We start from the raw sequence: 14,094 nt of genomic DNA, 5'->3' as shown, positions 1-14,094 counted from the left end.
TTAATGAAGCCAATTTTAAATCGATCGCACCAAAATACCACAAACACATCAGTTTCAACACACGAGGGGACCGGGTTTTGGACCATTGCTACTCTCCCTTCCGGGATGGCTACAAATCACTCCCCCACCCACCATTTGGCAAATCGGACCACTCTTCCATTCTGCTTCTGCCCGCTTACAGGCAGAAACCGAAACGGGAAGCACCCACCCTCAGAACGATCCAGTGCTGGTCGGACCAATCAGATTCTATGCTACAAGACTGTTTTGATCATGCAGACTGGAAGATGTTCCGGTCTGCGTCTGATGACAACATCGAGGCGTACGCTGATAGCATAATGTGTTTCATCAGAAAGTGCATAAAGGATGTTGTTCCGACCAAAACAATACGGATCTACCCCATGGATAAATAGCGATGTTCACGCTGCACTTGATGCGTGGACCTCCGCTTTTAATTCCGGGAATGCGGAGGAGCATAAACAAGCCAGTTATGTACTTCGCAAAACTATCAGAGCAGCCAAACGCCAGTACAGGAACAAGATTGAAGGACAGTTTAACACCACGAACTCTTAGAAGCATGTGGCAGGGAATTAATATCGTCACAGACTTTAAAGGGAATAAAAACTCCACCATGAACACCGCTGCCTCTCTCCCAGATGAGCTAAATACTTTTTATGCTCGTTTCGAGGGAAATAACACGCCCTCGCGGAGAGAGCTCTCGTGACCGAAGCTAAAGAGGTTAGTTCACTCTACGTCTCTGTAGCGGATGTAACCCGATCCTTCCGACGGGTGAATCGTAAAACCGCGGGTCCAGACGGCATTCCGGGCCGCGTCATCGGAGCATGCACGAACCAACTGGCTGATGTTTTTATGGACCTTTTCAACCTTTCCCTCTCCTTGTCTGTGGTCCCCACATGCTTTAAAACATCCACCATTGTGCCTGTACCATAGCAATCCAAAATCACTTGCTTAAATGACTGGTGTCCTGTTGCGCTGACCCCCATCATCAGCAAATGCTTTGAGAGACTAATCAGAGATTACATCTACTCAGTGCTGCCTCCATCACTGGACCCATTGCAGTTTTCTTACATCAACAACCACTCCACTGATGATGCCATTGCATCTACAATGCACACTGCTCTCTCCCACTTGGAAAAAAGGAACACTTATGTGAGAATGCTGCTTGTAGATTACAGCTCAGCAATCAACACCATAGTGCCCTCCAAGCTTTATGTGAAACTCTGGGCTCTGGACTTAAATAGCTCGCTGTGCAGCTGGATCCTGGACTTCCTGTCAAGCAGACGCCAGGTGGTTAGAATGGGCAGCAACATCTCCTCATCACTGACCCTTAACACTAGAGCCCCGCAGGGCTGTGTTCTCAGCCCACTCCTGTATTCCCTGTACACACATGACTGTGTGGCAACACACAGCTCCAATGCCATCATTAAGTTTGCTGATGACACAACGGTGGTAGGTCTGATCACTGACAATGATGAAACGGCCTACAGAGAGGAGGTGCCCACTCTGACACGCTGGTGTCAGGAGCACAACCTCTCCCTCAACGTCAGCAAGACCAAGGAGCTTGTGGTGGACTTCAGGAGAAAAGACAGAGAACACAGCCCCATCAATGGAGCACCGGTGGAGAGAGTCAGCAGCTTCAAGTTCCTCTGTGTCCGCATCACTGAGGAACTCGCGTGGTCCATCCACACTGAGGCCGTTGTGAAGAAGGCTCCATCAGCGCCTCTTCTTCCTGAGATGGCTGAGGAAGTTTGGAATGAAATGCCACATCCTCACATGGTTCTACACCAGCACTGTAGAGAGCATCCTTACTGGCTGCATCACTGCCTAGTATGGCAATAGCACTGCCCACAACCACAAAGCCCTGCAAAGGGTGGTGCGAACTGCCAGACACATCATCGGAGGTGAGCTTCCCTCCCTCCAGGACATATATACTAGGCAGTGTGTCAAAAAAGCTCGGAGGATCATCAGAGACTCCAGCCACCCAAGCCACAGGCTACTCTCACTGCTACCATCAGGCAGGTGATATCGCAGCATCAGGACCCGCACCAGCCGACTTCATGACCACTTCTTCCCCCCCAAGCAATCAGATTTCTGAACTCTTGATCTCTCACGATCAATATACGTCAGCACTGCACTTTATTAATCTTATTATCTCACACTGGACTGTCTTAACTTATATTCTCTCTTAACAACACACTGACAACTGACTATCAACCGACAGCCTGAATGTCAATACAGTACAATACAACCTACTGTATATTTTATATATACTATACTTTTTTATTGTATAATGTGTATTCTATATTGTGTGTATTGTATACTGTATATTGTATATTATTATTTGTATGTTGTGTGTAATTGTGTATATTAGATGTGTAAATCTGTTTATTGTAAATTGGTATATGTCTCATCTATGTCTCATCACTGTCATGACTGCTATGTTGCTCGGAACTGCACCCAAGACTTTCACCCACTATTGCACTTGTGTATATGGTTGTGTGACAATAAAAGTGAAGTGAAAGAACTGATTGTGACTTTGAATCAAAAGTTAGTAGTGTAAAAGACTTGTTCAAAACTACCAAACATCTCTGCACCACGGCTGATATCTGGTCCAGTAGTGTATCTAGTTTCATAGGAGTCACAGCACACTGGGTTCATAATGACACATTGGAACGCCAATCTATCACATTGGCTCGTAGACATTTTCCAAGTCCACTCACATACAACCAAATTGCTGAATTGTTAGTCGAAATCCACTTTGAATTTGGTCTGTCCCACGAGTGCATTGTGGCCACAGTGACCAATAATGTGTCTAATTTTAAGCCTTCAAAGAGTTTAGTATCACTGTGGAAGAGCAAGATGAGGAAGATGGCAACGAGGATCTCTCTTTCATACCCATTGATTCTTCAAATTCGGTGGAGAATGAGAGTGGAATCATTTTGCCAAACCTCTTGAGGTGTGCCTGCACACCTTGAGTTTAGTGGCCACTACAGATGCAAAGAAAGCCATGAGAGACAATCCCAGTCTCTCCCGTCTCAACAGTGTCACAATGGGTAAATGTTCTGCCTCAGGTAGACCAAAGACTGCCGAGAAGCTTTCTGAGGTGTTAAAGTGCAGGTTGATCACACAATGTCCAACACGATGGAACTCTCTCTATGACAGTCTCAGCCAGCTGAACACTCGGAGAGGAAAACTTGGAGATATGGTGAAATTGAACCTACCTTCCTTCAGGGATGCTGAACTGGATTACCTGGAGGAGTACACCAGATTCTTGAGGGCCCTTGCGGTTGCCACTGATCGATTACAGGGCCAGTCATCCTGCTATTATGCTGAGCTTATACCCACCCTGTTTGCTGTGGAATCTAAACTTGAAGCTTTACTCCAATTCCAGATACTGTTCTCACCTTTTGCAAGCCATTATGGATGGTTTCCGAAGTAGATTCAGTAGCTTTCTGGAACTCAAACCAGAACTCAATGAGGCAATCCTGGCAAATGTAACCCATCCATACTTTAAAATGTGTTGGCTACCGGGAGGCCTGGGTAGCTCAGCAAGTAAAGACACTGACTACCACACCTGGAGTCGCAAGTTCGAATCCAGGGTGTGCTGAGTGACTCCAGTCAGGCTTCCTAAGCAACCATTTGGCCCGGTTGCTATGGTGGGTAGAGTTATGTTGGGTTAACCTCCTCGTGGTCGCTATAATGTGGTTCTCGCTCTCAGTGGGATGTGTGGTGAGTTGTGCATGGATGCCATGGAGAATAGCGTGAAGCCTCCACACGTGCTAGGTCTCCGCGGTAATGTGCTGCAGAAGCCACGTGATAACATTGATGGTCTCAGACGCGGAGGCAACTGAGATTCGTTCTCCGCCACCCGAATTGAGGCTAGTCACTGCGCCACCACGAGGACCTAGAGCGCATTGGGAATTGGGCATGCCAAATTGGGGAGAAAAGAGGAGAAAAATAAAAAAAAAACAATAAATAAATAAATGCATTGGCTAGCCCCACAGTTGGCGGGGTTGAAAAAATAATCCGTGAACTAATGCTTCAGTCAGCAGCAGACCTTTGGCTTGTCACTGAAAGCGAGTCAAGTTCAACACATACTGATGGCGAAGAGGAAGACTTTTTTGTTTTTACCAAAGATGTTGAGGTCTCTGGCAAGTCTACACACAGCAAAGCTGAGCTGGCGACATTGCACTTTCTGGAAGATCAGAGAAAGGATTTGGCCATCTTGGACCTGTATCCACTCATTTGACAGCTGTTTGTGAGGTTCAACACAACCATACCCTCTTATGTAGAGTGCCTGTTTTCCTTTTGCTTGTTTAATCAATTGGCCACACAGATGACACCTTAAACCCATTCTTTTTGAAAAGTTGGTGGTGCTAAAAGGTATCTAATCAATAAATGTCTGAAACAAACACATGTAGACCACCATGTCATCAGTATTTAAATAAATAATTGATTTTCTGTTGAGTAATTGTTACTGAGTGAGAAGTAATGGGGGTAATGGAAAAAAACAAAGTGTTTGAAAACAAATATTTATTTTTATTTTGTATTTCCTACTGGGCAGGGTAAGGAAAGAGGTAGATAAAATGAAAACAAATGTTTCTAAGCAGTTGTACACCAAAATGTTCTTTGCATTCAGAATAGGAGATAGATTTCATCCTAATAGTGATACTTCATTGAATGTAAAATTTTCCATGTATTTTGTGTATTTTCAAAATACAAAATACTGTATTTGTATTTTGATACATTTGTTTTCCACACAGTATTTGGTATTTTATTTTGATACATTTTAACTGAGGTATTTTTATTTTAAATACATTTTCATATATTTGTGCCCATCCCTGTTACAATGTGCATCACACTAAGTGATGTGTTGCATCATGCAATATTTATGCATTGTCCATACTGTTAAAAAACAATATAAAAATTTTTACAATTATACATGCAAGGTCAGTCATCACTGTTTATTAGTTATAAAATGTCAAGAAAAACAACTTGAAATGTCTTTTGACAAGCAGATTATTTATTCATTCACAGAAAATACAACATCATGCATGGTTGTGAAGTACAATAGATGAAAAATCATAACATGCTCTCACAACTATTTCCACCCACTCATGCAAAACTTATTAAATACTGTATATAATAATGATAAATCAATTTCAGTATTGTTTTGAAGTACTATAATTACTAGCACATGTCTGTTAGTGTTGATTAAATGCAAAAAAAGCAAACCAATTGTAGTGGGTGAGTGCGACAATTTACATGAAATGCTCATAGAGGTGTTTCATGAATTCATAATTCTCTCTTCTTTTTATCCTGTATTCTAAACACCTCGGTGGGTTGGTACTATTTTTTGCCAAATCTTTGTGGCACAGCCATGCTCCAGATTTGGCCCGGAACTGACTCCCAGTCCCGAGACTGTATCCTCTCTTCCGCTGACAGGCCACTCCAGGCACCACGGCCAAACCTGGAAAGCAAAAGAGTAATGTCAGCATTGACTCAAAGGATTCTAGTGAATATGTTTTTATCTTTATGGCAGAAAATACAATCACAAATCACAAAATACTATCACAGATACACTCACAATTTTCTCTTTCTTCCACACTATATTTAAACATTACTAATTTTATATAGATTTATCATATCAATGTAAAATATTACTCTGATTACATGACTCACCAGTTCATTTTTTTTATAGGACTTTTGTTATTTAAAAGCAGGAGACAGTGCTGCACTGGCACATTCGACACATTAAATCACCAGATACTCCTTTCTATCCTTTTGACACATGGCATCACAGGAACTGCACTATACTGGTGTGAATCCTACTTTACAGGTCTAATCTCAGAGGGGAGAGGTGTCTAAGTCAAATAAACTAACCACTGCGTACATCAGGGTTCAGTGCTTAGCCCCCTCCCCTTCTTGATTTGCACAACATCATTAGGACTTATCCTGCAATACGTGGTTTTCTTACCATTGTTACATTGATGACATCTCTAGCTCTACCACTCGTATCTCTGCTTGCCCGGTTGAGATCTTTGGGTAACACTTTATTTGGATGGTCCCAAGTAGATATTTAACTGACTACAAGTGACTAATCAACTGCTTGCTATAGCTAGTAAACAGTGTTTCGACAATGTTTCAACGAACATTCAGTAGACTAGCAATAGCCTGTATAACAGCAGCAAAATAACAGCTTATCGACTAAATTGCTATAGCTAGTAAACAGTGTTTCAACAAACTTTCAATAGACTTGCAGTAGCCTGTATATAGATCTTTATTAATGACCTTTTAGTGAACTGATGTTCTCAACAATAATGTAAGTAGGTCATTAACAGAGATCTATATAGGGAAATGGGGATAATGTGTGGTGACCAGCTAAACTTTAAGAACCACTTGGCAAAGACTGTTTAGTCAAGCAGATATGCGCTCTACAGCATCAGCATCAGGCCCTACATACCTGAGCATGCTGCACAAATCCAGGGCCTTGTCATCTCTATACTGGACTACTGCAATGCTCTAATAGCCACACTTCTTATCTGCACAATCAAACCTCTGCAAATGATCCCAAACACTCCGGTGTATGTGGTTTTCAGTGAACCCAGAAGCTGCAAATTGCTTCCAAAATCACATAAAAGATATTGATACATGCATATAGAACAGCAATCTGCATCTGCATCCTCATAATTGCACTCACTTTTACATGTGTATGTTCCCTTCAGAAATGTGTGGTTTGAGTGCACAGCATTTTGTGATTCCAACACAAAAAGGCACTAAATCACAGTCACTATATCTTGATAGTGTAATGTTCTTCCAAAATCCACCCTCTCTATTTTCAAGAAATCTTGAAAAAACATAAGTAGTTTTTATTTGTATAGTTCTTTTTAAAGCTTCACAGAAAATCATACTGTAATGTCTAAAAGCCCCCAGCAAACAGCTTTAAAGAAAATCGTTCCTTAATGTTCCCAGTGAGCAAGCCAAAGGTGATTGTAAGGTTAATTATTATGAGTCTTTTGAAGTCCATCCAAAATTAACTTCAGGGGTGCAGGCAGTGGTCAGTAAGGTGTTACTCACTAATAACTCTTCATAAAAAATCACAGTTGACAAGATTTGTTGGTGGTTAAAAAGATGGTTAAAATGTCATGCTAATGAAACTGCAGTATCATTGGCTGGAGTTCTTTTAAATATACACACCGCTGAGGTTGATGCAGCACTGAAGGGTTGCGTTCATATCTTGGAGAGCTGTGGAGTAAAGATCGCAGCACTTCTACCAGAAGACGATCCTCCAGTAGATGACCCATCTGCTCTTCAGTTGCCTGTTACACATGAATCAAATATTCATCAGCATTTCTTAACAAACTGATGTTTTACTTTGATCCATAAATGTTACATATAGTTTAAGGTGCACTCAGGGGCTGCCATGTTAGGATCAAATGACTGATCGAATACTGCTCAAATACTCTCAGTAACTTCCCTGTTATTGGACATTTTAATTCATGGATTAAATTAATCATGGCTGTCTGTGAATAGTAATTTTTTTTAAAATGGCATAGGCAACTAAAAGCTATTTTCTGTGAAAGCTATTGCGTGTAAATGATGCTCATCCATGCCACTAGGTGTCAGTGTAAGTACAAGAAGTCTACCATAGTGATCAGCAAGACAAAGAAAAAAATACTAAGTGCACCCTTAAATAGAAGTTAAAAAGAAAAAGTGCTCTTTTAATTGTTTTGGTCAGACAGAAGTCATACATTTTACAAACCATTGTGTCTGGCCAATGCTTACTTGGTAAATCAATTTTTTTTTTTTTAATGAGGGATCTGGCATGCCGTAGTAAATGAACCCAAGTACAGAACTTTTATTTGAAAACATATAAATGAGCAAGATGTAAAACACAAAATAAACAAGGCTAAGAACTCACCAAATGAATGTCTTGCATTGTTTGTTGTGTTCCAAAGTCAAAGAGAATATATACAGAGAACTAATAAACAAACTAGAAACACCTGGAACCAGTCAGGAAAGGATATGAACTAAGACAAACTTCAAAATAAAAAAACAACAAGACTAGTGGCCTCTACTGGCCACTAGAGGAAAGTCCCATATGTGAAAGAGCCCCCCACTTTAATGGGCGGCTCCTGATGCCCAAACACAAAACTTGCTTTCCCCAGCTTGCTCAATTTTTGTTTTGTGTTTTGGAGACCACGGGGGATAAGGAGAGGGCGGAGACCACAGGGGATCGGGCGGAGACCACAGGGGATCGGGCAGATGACCAGGAGACCAGAGGGGGATCTGGCGGACAACTAGGAGACCACGGGGGATCCAGCGAGGCCAGGCGGGACTGACAGGTTAGTAAGTGGCATGGGGGACTCAGGAGGCAGAGCCACTGGACACTCAGGGGGCAGGGTTAAAGCAGCCGGGGATTCAGAAAGCATGGTCAAAGGGGCCGAAACAGAAACCTCTGGGACCACCAAACCTGGGAGCACTGAAACTGGAAGCACTGAGGTTGGGATCACCAGGACCACAGAGGCCGGGACCACCGGCACAAGGAGCAGAGGGGCCTCCGTTGCAGCAATCTCCAAGACCACCAGAGAAGGGAGCAGAGGGGCCTCTAAGTTGTTGATAATAAACTCCCTCAGTGACAGGGAATCACAATCCTGTGGCACTGACTCCTTTACAGATTGCTAAATCCAAACCAGAACACTGAGCGTGTTTACCGATTATGCTTAAGCCAACAGCATGTGTAGTCATGTAAACGCAATAAGCCGCATTCCTTTATCAGCCTAAAGGTCATAAACGGCTTATGAATAACCCAGTCGACACAAATTTAATGTAAATGTGGATTTCTTGTCAGATTTTATAAATAAACTGATTTTAGAGAGTAATCAGCATATTGGTGGTGTGCATGTAAATGGGCTCATTGTCCTAAGTGGCCTTTCGAGCATGGTCAAACCTCCAAAATTTCAAGCTGTATACCACTACAGACATGGATCCTTGGCAATGTCTCCCAATTTGTTTTGCTGGGTTCAATATTTGGCTTGCATTCTATTGTCACGGTTGAGGGGTGAGATAAAGGACCCAAAAGCAGAGATGACTTCTTCAGAGATGAAGAATGTTAAGTCACTGAAAGGCGCTCCCTGCGCCAGCTGCAGACGGCTGATCAAACAAGCCACTCTGGTTTGAGACAAGTGTGTTTGTGAGATGAGTGTGTGCATTGTGGTAGTCTGGAGCAATCCGAAGAAAGTCTGTTGAAGCGAAGCCCAGACGAATGACCCGAGATGTGTACTGGGCACCAAATGGTGAGAGCGACCACAAGCACGCAGATTACCGCCCCTCTATAGACAGACAACCAACAGATACACGAGCACGCTCCAACTACATGAGAGGAACTTTAGGTATGACAGCAAAAGCGAACACGTCAGCAGTGACAGGGAGCAATAAACTGGCAAAGAAGGAGAGGAAACATGAGGAATAAGAAGGAAGTGCAATTAAGGGAAAGCAGGTAGGCGGGCAGCGGGCATGTAACTCATAACTGTGATCAGCGTCTCCACGAGATCGATCAGCGTTCCCATGGAAACGCTGATCACGCACGCCAGCTCCACCTGTGAGACAGGAGGGAGAGAAAAGCAAACAACAGTTAGAGCCGGCACACATGCCGGAACGTGACGGTACTCCCCCAGGGATGCCTCCTGGCATCCCCAGTAGAGTTACCTCATTGTTGATGGAACTGATCGATGAGGCACAATCCAGAATGCCCCAAGCTGGGACCCAGCACTTCTCCTCAGGTCCATAACCCTCGCAGTCCACCAAATACTGGTACACTCTGCCTAACGTCAATCAGTCTCCTGACTGAATACGGTGGATAGCCCTCAACCAGACTATATGCTGATGCTGTAGAGCACATATCTGCTCGACCAAACAGTCTTTTACCACACATTATCCCCATTTCCCTGGCTGACCTGGATGGCACTATCATTGATCATGAAAGATTAACAGTGATTTTGTATTGAATTGCTTGGCTGGTTGGTAAAACAGCTTTTTACCAGACAAAGATCGGCAACACTTTATTTGGATGGTCCCAAGTAGATATTTAATGGACTATAAGTGACTTACCGGGGGGAGTGCAAATTAGAATGTAAAACAGGCTTAATTTTGAAAACGTGAAACACCAGGTGAACGCGACGAAGGTGAGTTCGTCATTTGGGGCGGACCGCCACCGGACTAATGACCTTGGCTATGGGAAATGGTCCGATGAACTTGGGGCCCAGCTTACATGAGGGAAGATGGAGTGGGATGTCCTGAGAGGACAACCAAACCTTCTGCCCGCACACATAAACTGGGGACTTAGAGCACCAGTCCATAATAAGCCTTCTCTGGCAGCTTTCCAGGTGTGTCGGCACCTCTGCAAAAATGCATGGATGGACAGAACCTGAGCATTGTGCTCTTGAGGGGGGAACAGAGGGGGCTGGTAGCTGAGGCTACACTGGAAGGTTGACAACCCTGTAGATGCCGAAGACAACGAGTTATGAGCATACTCGACCCAAACCAAATTCTCGATCTAAGAAGATGTGTTATGGGAGGCCACACACTGCAGGGTCTTCTCCAGTTCTTGGTTCACTCATTCCACCTGCCTATTTGTCTGGAGATGGAACCCAGAAGACAAACTAACTGTCACCCCAGCTGTTGACAGAACTCTGCCCAAAAACGAAACACAAACTGGGGACCTCTGTCAGAAACCATGTTGACCAGGAGGCCGTAAATACGGAAGATGTGATTAATGACCACTACCACTGTCTCCCTCACTGAAGGGAATTTGGGGAGGGGAATGAAGTGAGCCGTCTTCGAGAATCGGTCCACTACAGTCAAAATGACTGTGTTGCCATGGGAGGAGGGAGACCAGTTACAAAATCCATGGCGATGTGCGACCAGGGTCTAGTAGCACCGACAGCGGTTGGAGTCTGGCTGGGGGGTTCCAGGAAGTCTTATTGGTTGCACAAATAGGGCTAGCAGCAACGAATAGGTGGACGTCCAGTACAAGCGATGGCCACCAGAAACACTATCTAATGAGCGTTTGAGTACGAGTAGCTCCTGTATGGCAGACGACATTAGATGAATGGCCCCACAGAAGGACATGCATTCGAACTGATCGCAGAACAAACAGTTTTCCCGCTGGGCAGGCGGCGAGAGATGTGGTATGTCGTAGCGCTGTGCGGAATTTAGCCTTCACCTCCCAGGATATCATGCCCACCTCTCGAGGAGCAGGGAGAATGGTATCTGCTGGAGCAGTGGAGGTCACGATTTTGAAACACCGAGATAAAGAGTCAGGCTTGACGTTTTTGAAGCCTGGATGATATGAGAGGGTGAAATAAAAACTAGTGAAAAATAAGGCCCAGCGAGCCTGCCTACGTTTTGCACTACGGATGTATTCTAGGTTCTTGTGATCAGTCCAAACTATGAAAGATATCCCTGAACCCATTAACCAATGATGCCACTTGCCCAGAGCCAACTAGACAGCCAATAATTCCTGGTTACCGATGTCGTAATTCCGCTCCGTGGGGGTCAACCAATGCAAAAAGAACACACACGGATGCATCCTTCCATCCAAGGGAGAGTGCTGCGAAAGGACCGTTCCAACACTGACCTCGGATGCATCCACCTCCACAACGAACTGACTAGCAGGGTTGGGGTAATTAAAATCGGTGCGGTGGAAAATCGCTTCTTGAGTTTAGAAAACACAGCTTCAGCCCACGGGGACCAACTAAAGTCAGTTTGTGTGGGGGTGAGATCTGCCAGAGGTGCAGCGAGTTGACTAGTTACTGATAAACCTCCAATAAAAGTTGGCAAACCCCAGAAAACTCTGCAGTGCCTTGCGAGAATCTGGGGTTGGCCACTCGGAGATGGCTTTTACCTTAGCCGGGTCCATACGTATTCCCTCGGATGAAATAATGAACCCCAATAACGGAACCGACTGTGTGTGAAAAGCGCACTTCTCTGCCTTGACAAACAGCCGGTTCTCAAACAGCCACTGAAGCACCTGCCTGATGTGCCACACATGGTCCTGCATATTCTGGGAGAAGATCAGAATGTCATCAAGGTAAACAAAGACAAAACGATTGACCACGTCTCTAAGCACATCATTCACAATCCCCTGGAAGACGGTGGGGCGTTGACCAATCCGAAAGGCATAACCAAATATTCAAAGTGCCCCCTATGCATGATAAACGCTGTCTTCCACTCACTCCCCTTCCTGATATGAAGCAGGTTATAAGCATTGCTTAAGTCCAACTTCGTAAAGACAGATGCCCCCTTCAAGAGCTCGAAGGCTGAGAACATCAACGGCAAAGGATAACGATTCTTTACCGGGATGTTATTCAGCCCCCCATGATCTATGCAGTGTCTAAGCAAGCGTCCTTCTTCTCCACAAAGAACCCCGCCCATATGGGCGACGAGGAAGGGTGGATGAGACCAGCTGCCAAAGAATCAGTACTGTACCTGTTCATGGCCTCCGTCTCGGGAGCCAAGTGAATAAAACCATCCTCGAGGAGGAGAAGTGCCAGGTAGCAGTTCAATCGCACAGTCGTATGGGCAATGAGGAGGGAGGGTCACGGCGCGGGAAGTAGAAGGACAGCTGTTCAGTGTGGTTTCCTGAGATCAAAGTGACTGGTTTAATGGAATGGGTTATGGGAGTGAGGGGTGGTGGGCTCATCCAATGGGATCCTGGGAAGCCGCCATTTGGAAGCCAAGTCAATGAAATTCCGTTCGGCGCCAGAATCCACCAGTGCAGAGATAACATGACAATTTGTACCAACCAACAGCCTAGCCGGGAGGAGCATGCAACGTACAGGGGCTTTGTCCAAGGGTGTCGTGCTCACCAGTAACCCCCTAACTACTGATGAGCATTGTCTTTTAACCTACAGGAAGCAACATGGTGGCCCGAGCAGCCGCAGACGAAGCACAAACCCTTTTGAAGTTGTCACTGCCTTTCCTTATGGGACAACGGAAGCCTACCCACCTGCATGAGTTCACATTCAGGGTAAGGTTCAGAAACTCTGTTTGGAGGCATGAATTGTGAGTGAGGTTTACTGCACAAGCGGGCGAAGACCGGCGTCGACAACGCTCACGGCATTGAGTCAAACGGCGATCAACCCAGATGGCTAGGTCCACCAAATTGTCGAATCATGGGGGAAGGTCCAGAGAATTAATCTCATCTTGGAAAGTGTCCGAAAGCCCTCGCAAGAACAAATCCCATATAGTGGAACCATTACAATCGCTGGAGGCGGCCAGGGTGCATAATCGGCTACTGAACGATTACCCTGGGACAGTCCTGATAAAATCCTTCCAGCTTCCTGACCTTGAGCTGCCCGGTCAAACTTTCTGGGAAGTTCAGAGGAGAAAGCTTCATACGAAGAGCAGCACGGATGCCGATTATCCCACATTGCCATTCTCCATTCTCCTGCTCACTCGGAGAGGAGTGTGATGATACATGCGATCTTCATAGTGTCTGAAGAGTACGTGGAAGGCTGCAAGGAGAAGAACAGTGAACATCATGAGATGAAAGCTCTAACCGACCCCTCACCTGAGAATGGCGGTTGGGGAATGGCACGTGCCTCTAGTTGCCAGGGGGCGTGAGATGCTGCTGGAGAAGTGGGCGGTGTGTCGTCCGAGCAGAGCTCCTTGTTGGGAGAGGGCAGAGCAAAGAGTTGTCTCCTCCACTGGGTCCATGTGGGCCAGTATATTCTGTCACAGTTGGGGAGTGAAGGGGAAGATAAAGGACCCAAAAGCAGATATGACAGTTCAATAGAATTTATTAAACAAAGAATGTGAAGTCACAGACAGACGCTCCAGGCGCCGGCTGCTGATGGCTGATCCAACAAGCTGCTCTGGTTTGAGACAAGTGCGTTCATGAAATGAGTGTGTGAGTTGTGGTAGTCTGGAGCAATCCGAAGAGAGCTGAAGCTGGTGTGGTGTGAAGCGAAGCACAGACGAATGACCCGAGACGTGGGCAGATACCGAGGAATCCTCCTCCACAAGTACTGGGCACCAAATGGTGAGAGCCACCACAAGTAGGCAGGTAACTGA

At 45.1% G+C, this 14,094-nt stretch overlaps 1 protein-coding gene across 4 annotated transcripts in view; it reads right to left on the bottom strand.

The window, feature by feature from the left end:
* Positions 1-5,028: 5,028 nt before the first annotated feature.
* The window catches only part of npffl (neuropeptide FF-amide peptide precursor like), a 66,895-nt gene continuing 57,829 nt past the window's right edge, over positions 5,029-14,094 (bottom strand). For all 4 annotated transcript variants that reach the window (XM_051672404.1, XM_051672405.1, XM_051672402.1 and 1 more), the window contains exons 2-3: positions 7,216-7,337; positions 5,029-5,488 (exon numbers count right to left, since the gene is read on the bottom strand). In XM_051672404.1, coding sequence (XP_051528364.1) covers positions 5,368-5,488; positions 7,216-7,322 — 228 coding nt within the window. In that variant the 5' untranslated portion in view covers positions 7,323-7,337 and the 3' untranslated portion in view covers positions 5,029-5,367. The remainder of the gene's footprint in view (positions 5,489-7,215; positions 7,338-14,094) is intronic.

Source organism: Myxocyprinus asiaticus, chromosome 35 (assembly GCF_019703515.2).
Source record: "Myxocyprinus asiaticus isolate MX2 ecotype Aquarium Trade chromosome 35, UBuf_Myxa_2, whole genome shotgun sequence".
NCBI lineage: Eukaryota > Metazoa > Chordata > Actinopteri > Cypriniformes > Catostomidae > Myxocyprinus > Myxocyprinus asiaticus.
Note: the sequence above shows the minus strand (reverse complement) of the source record. Positions and strands in the feature narration are given on the sequence as shown.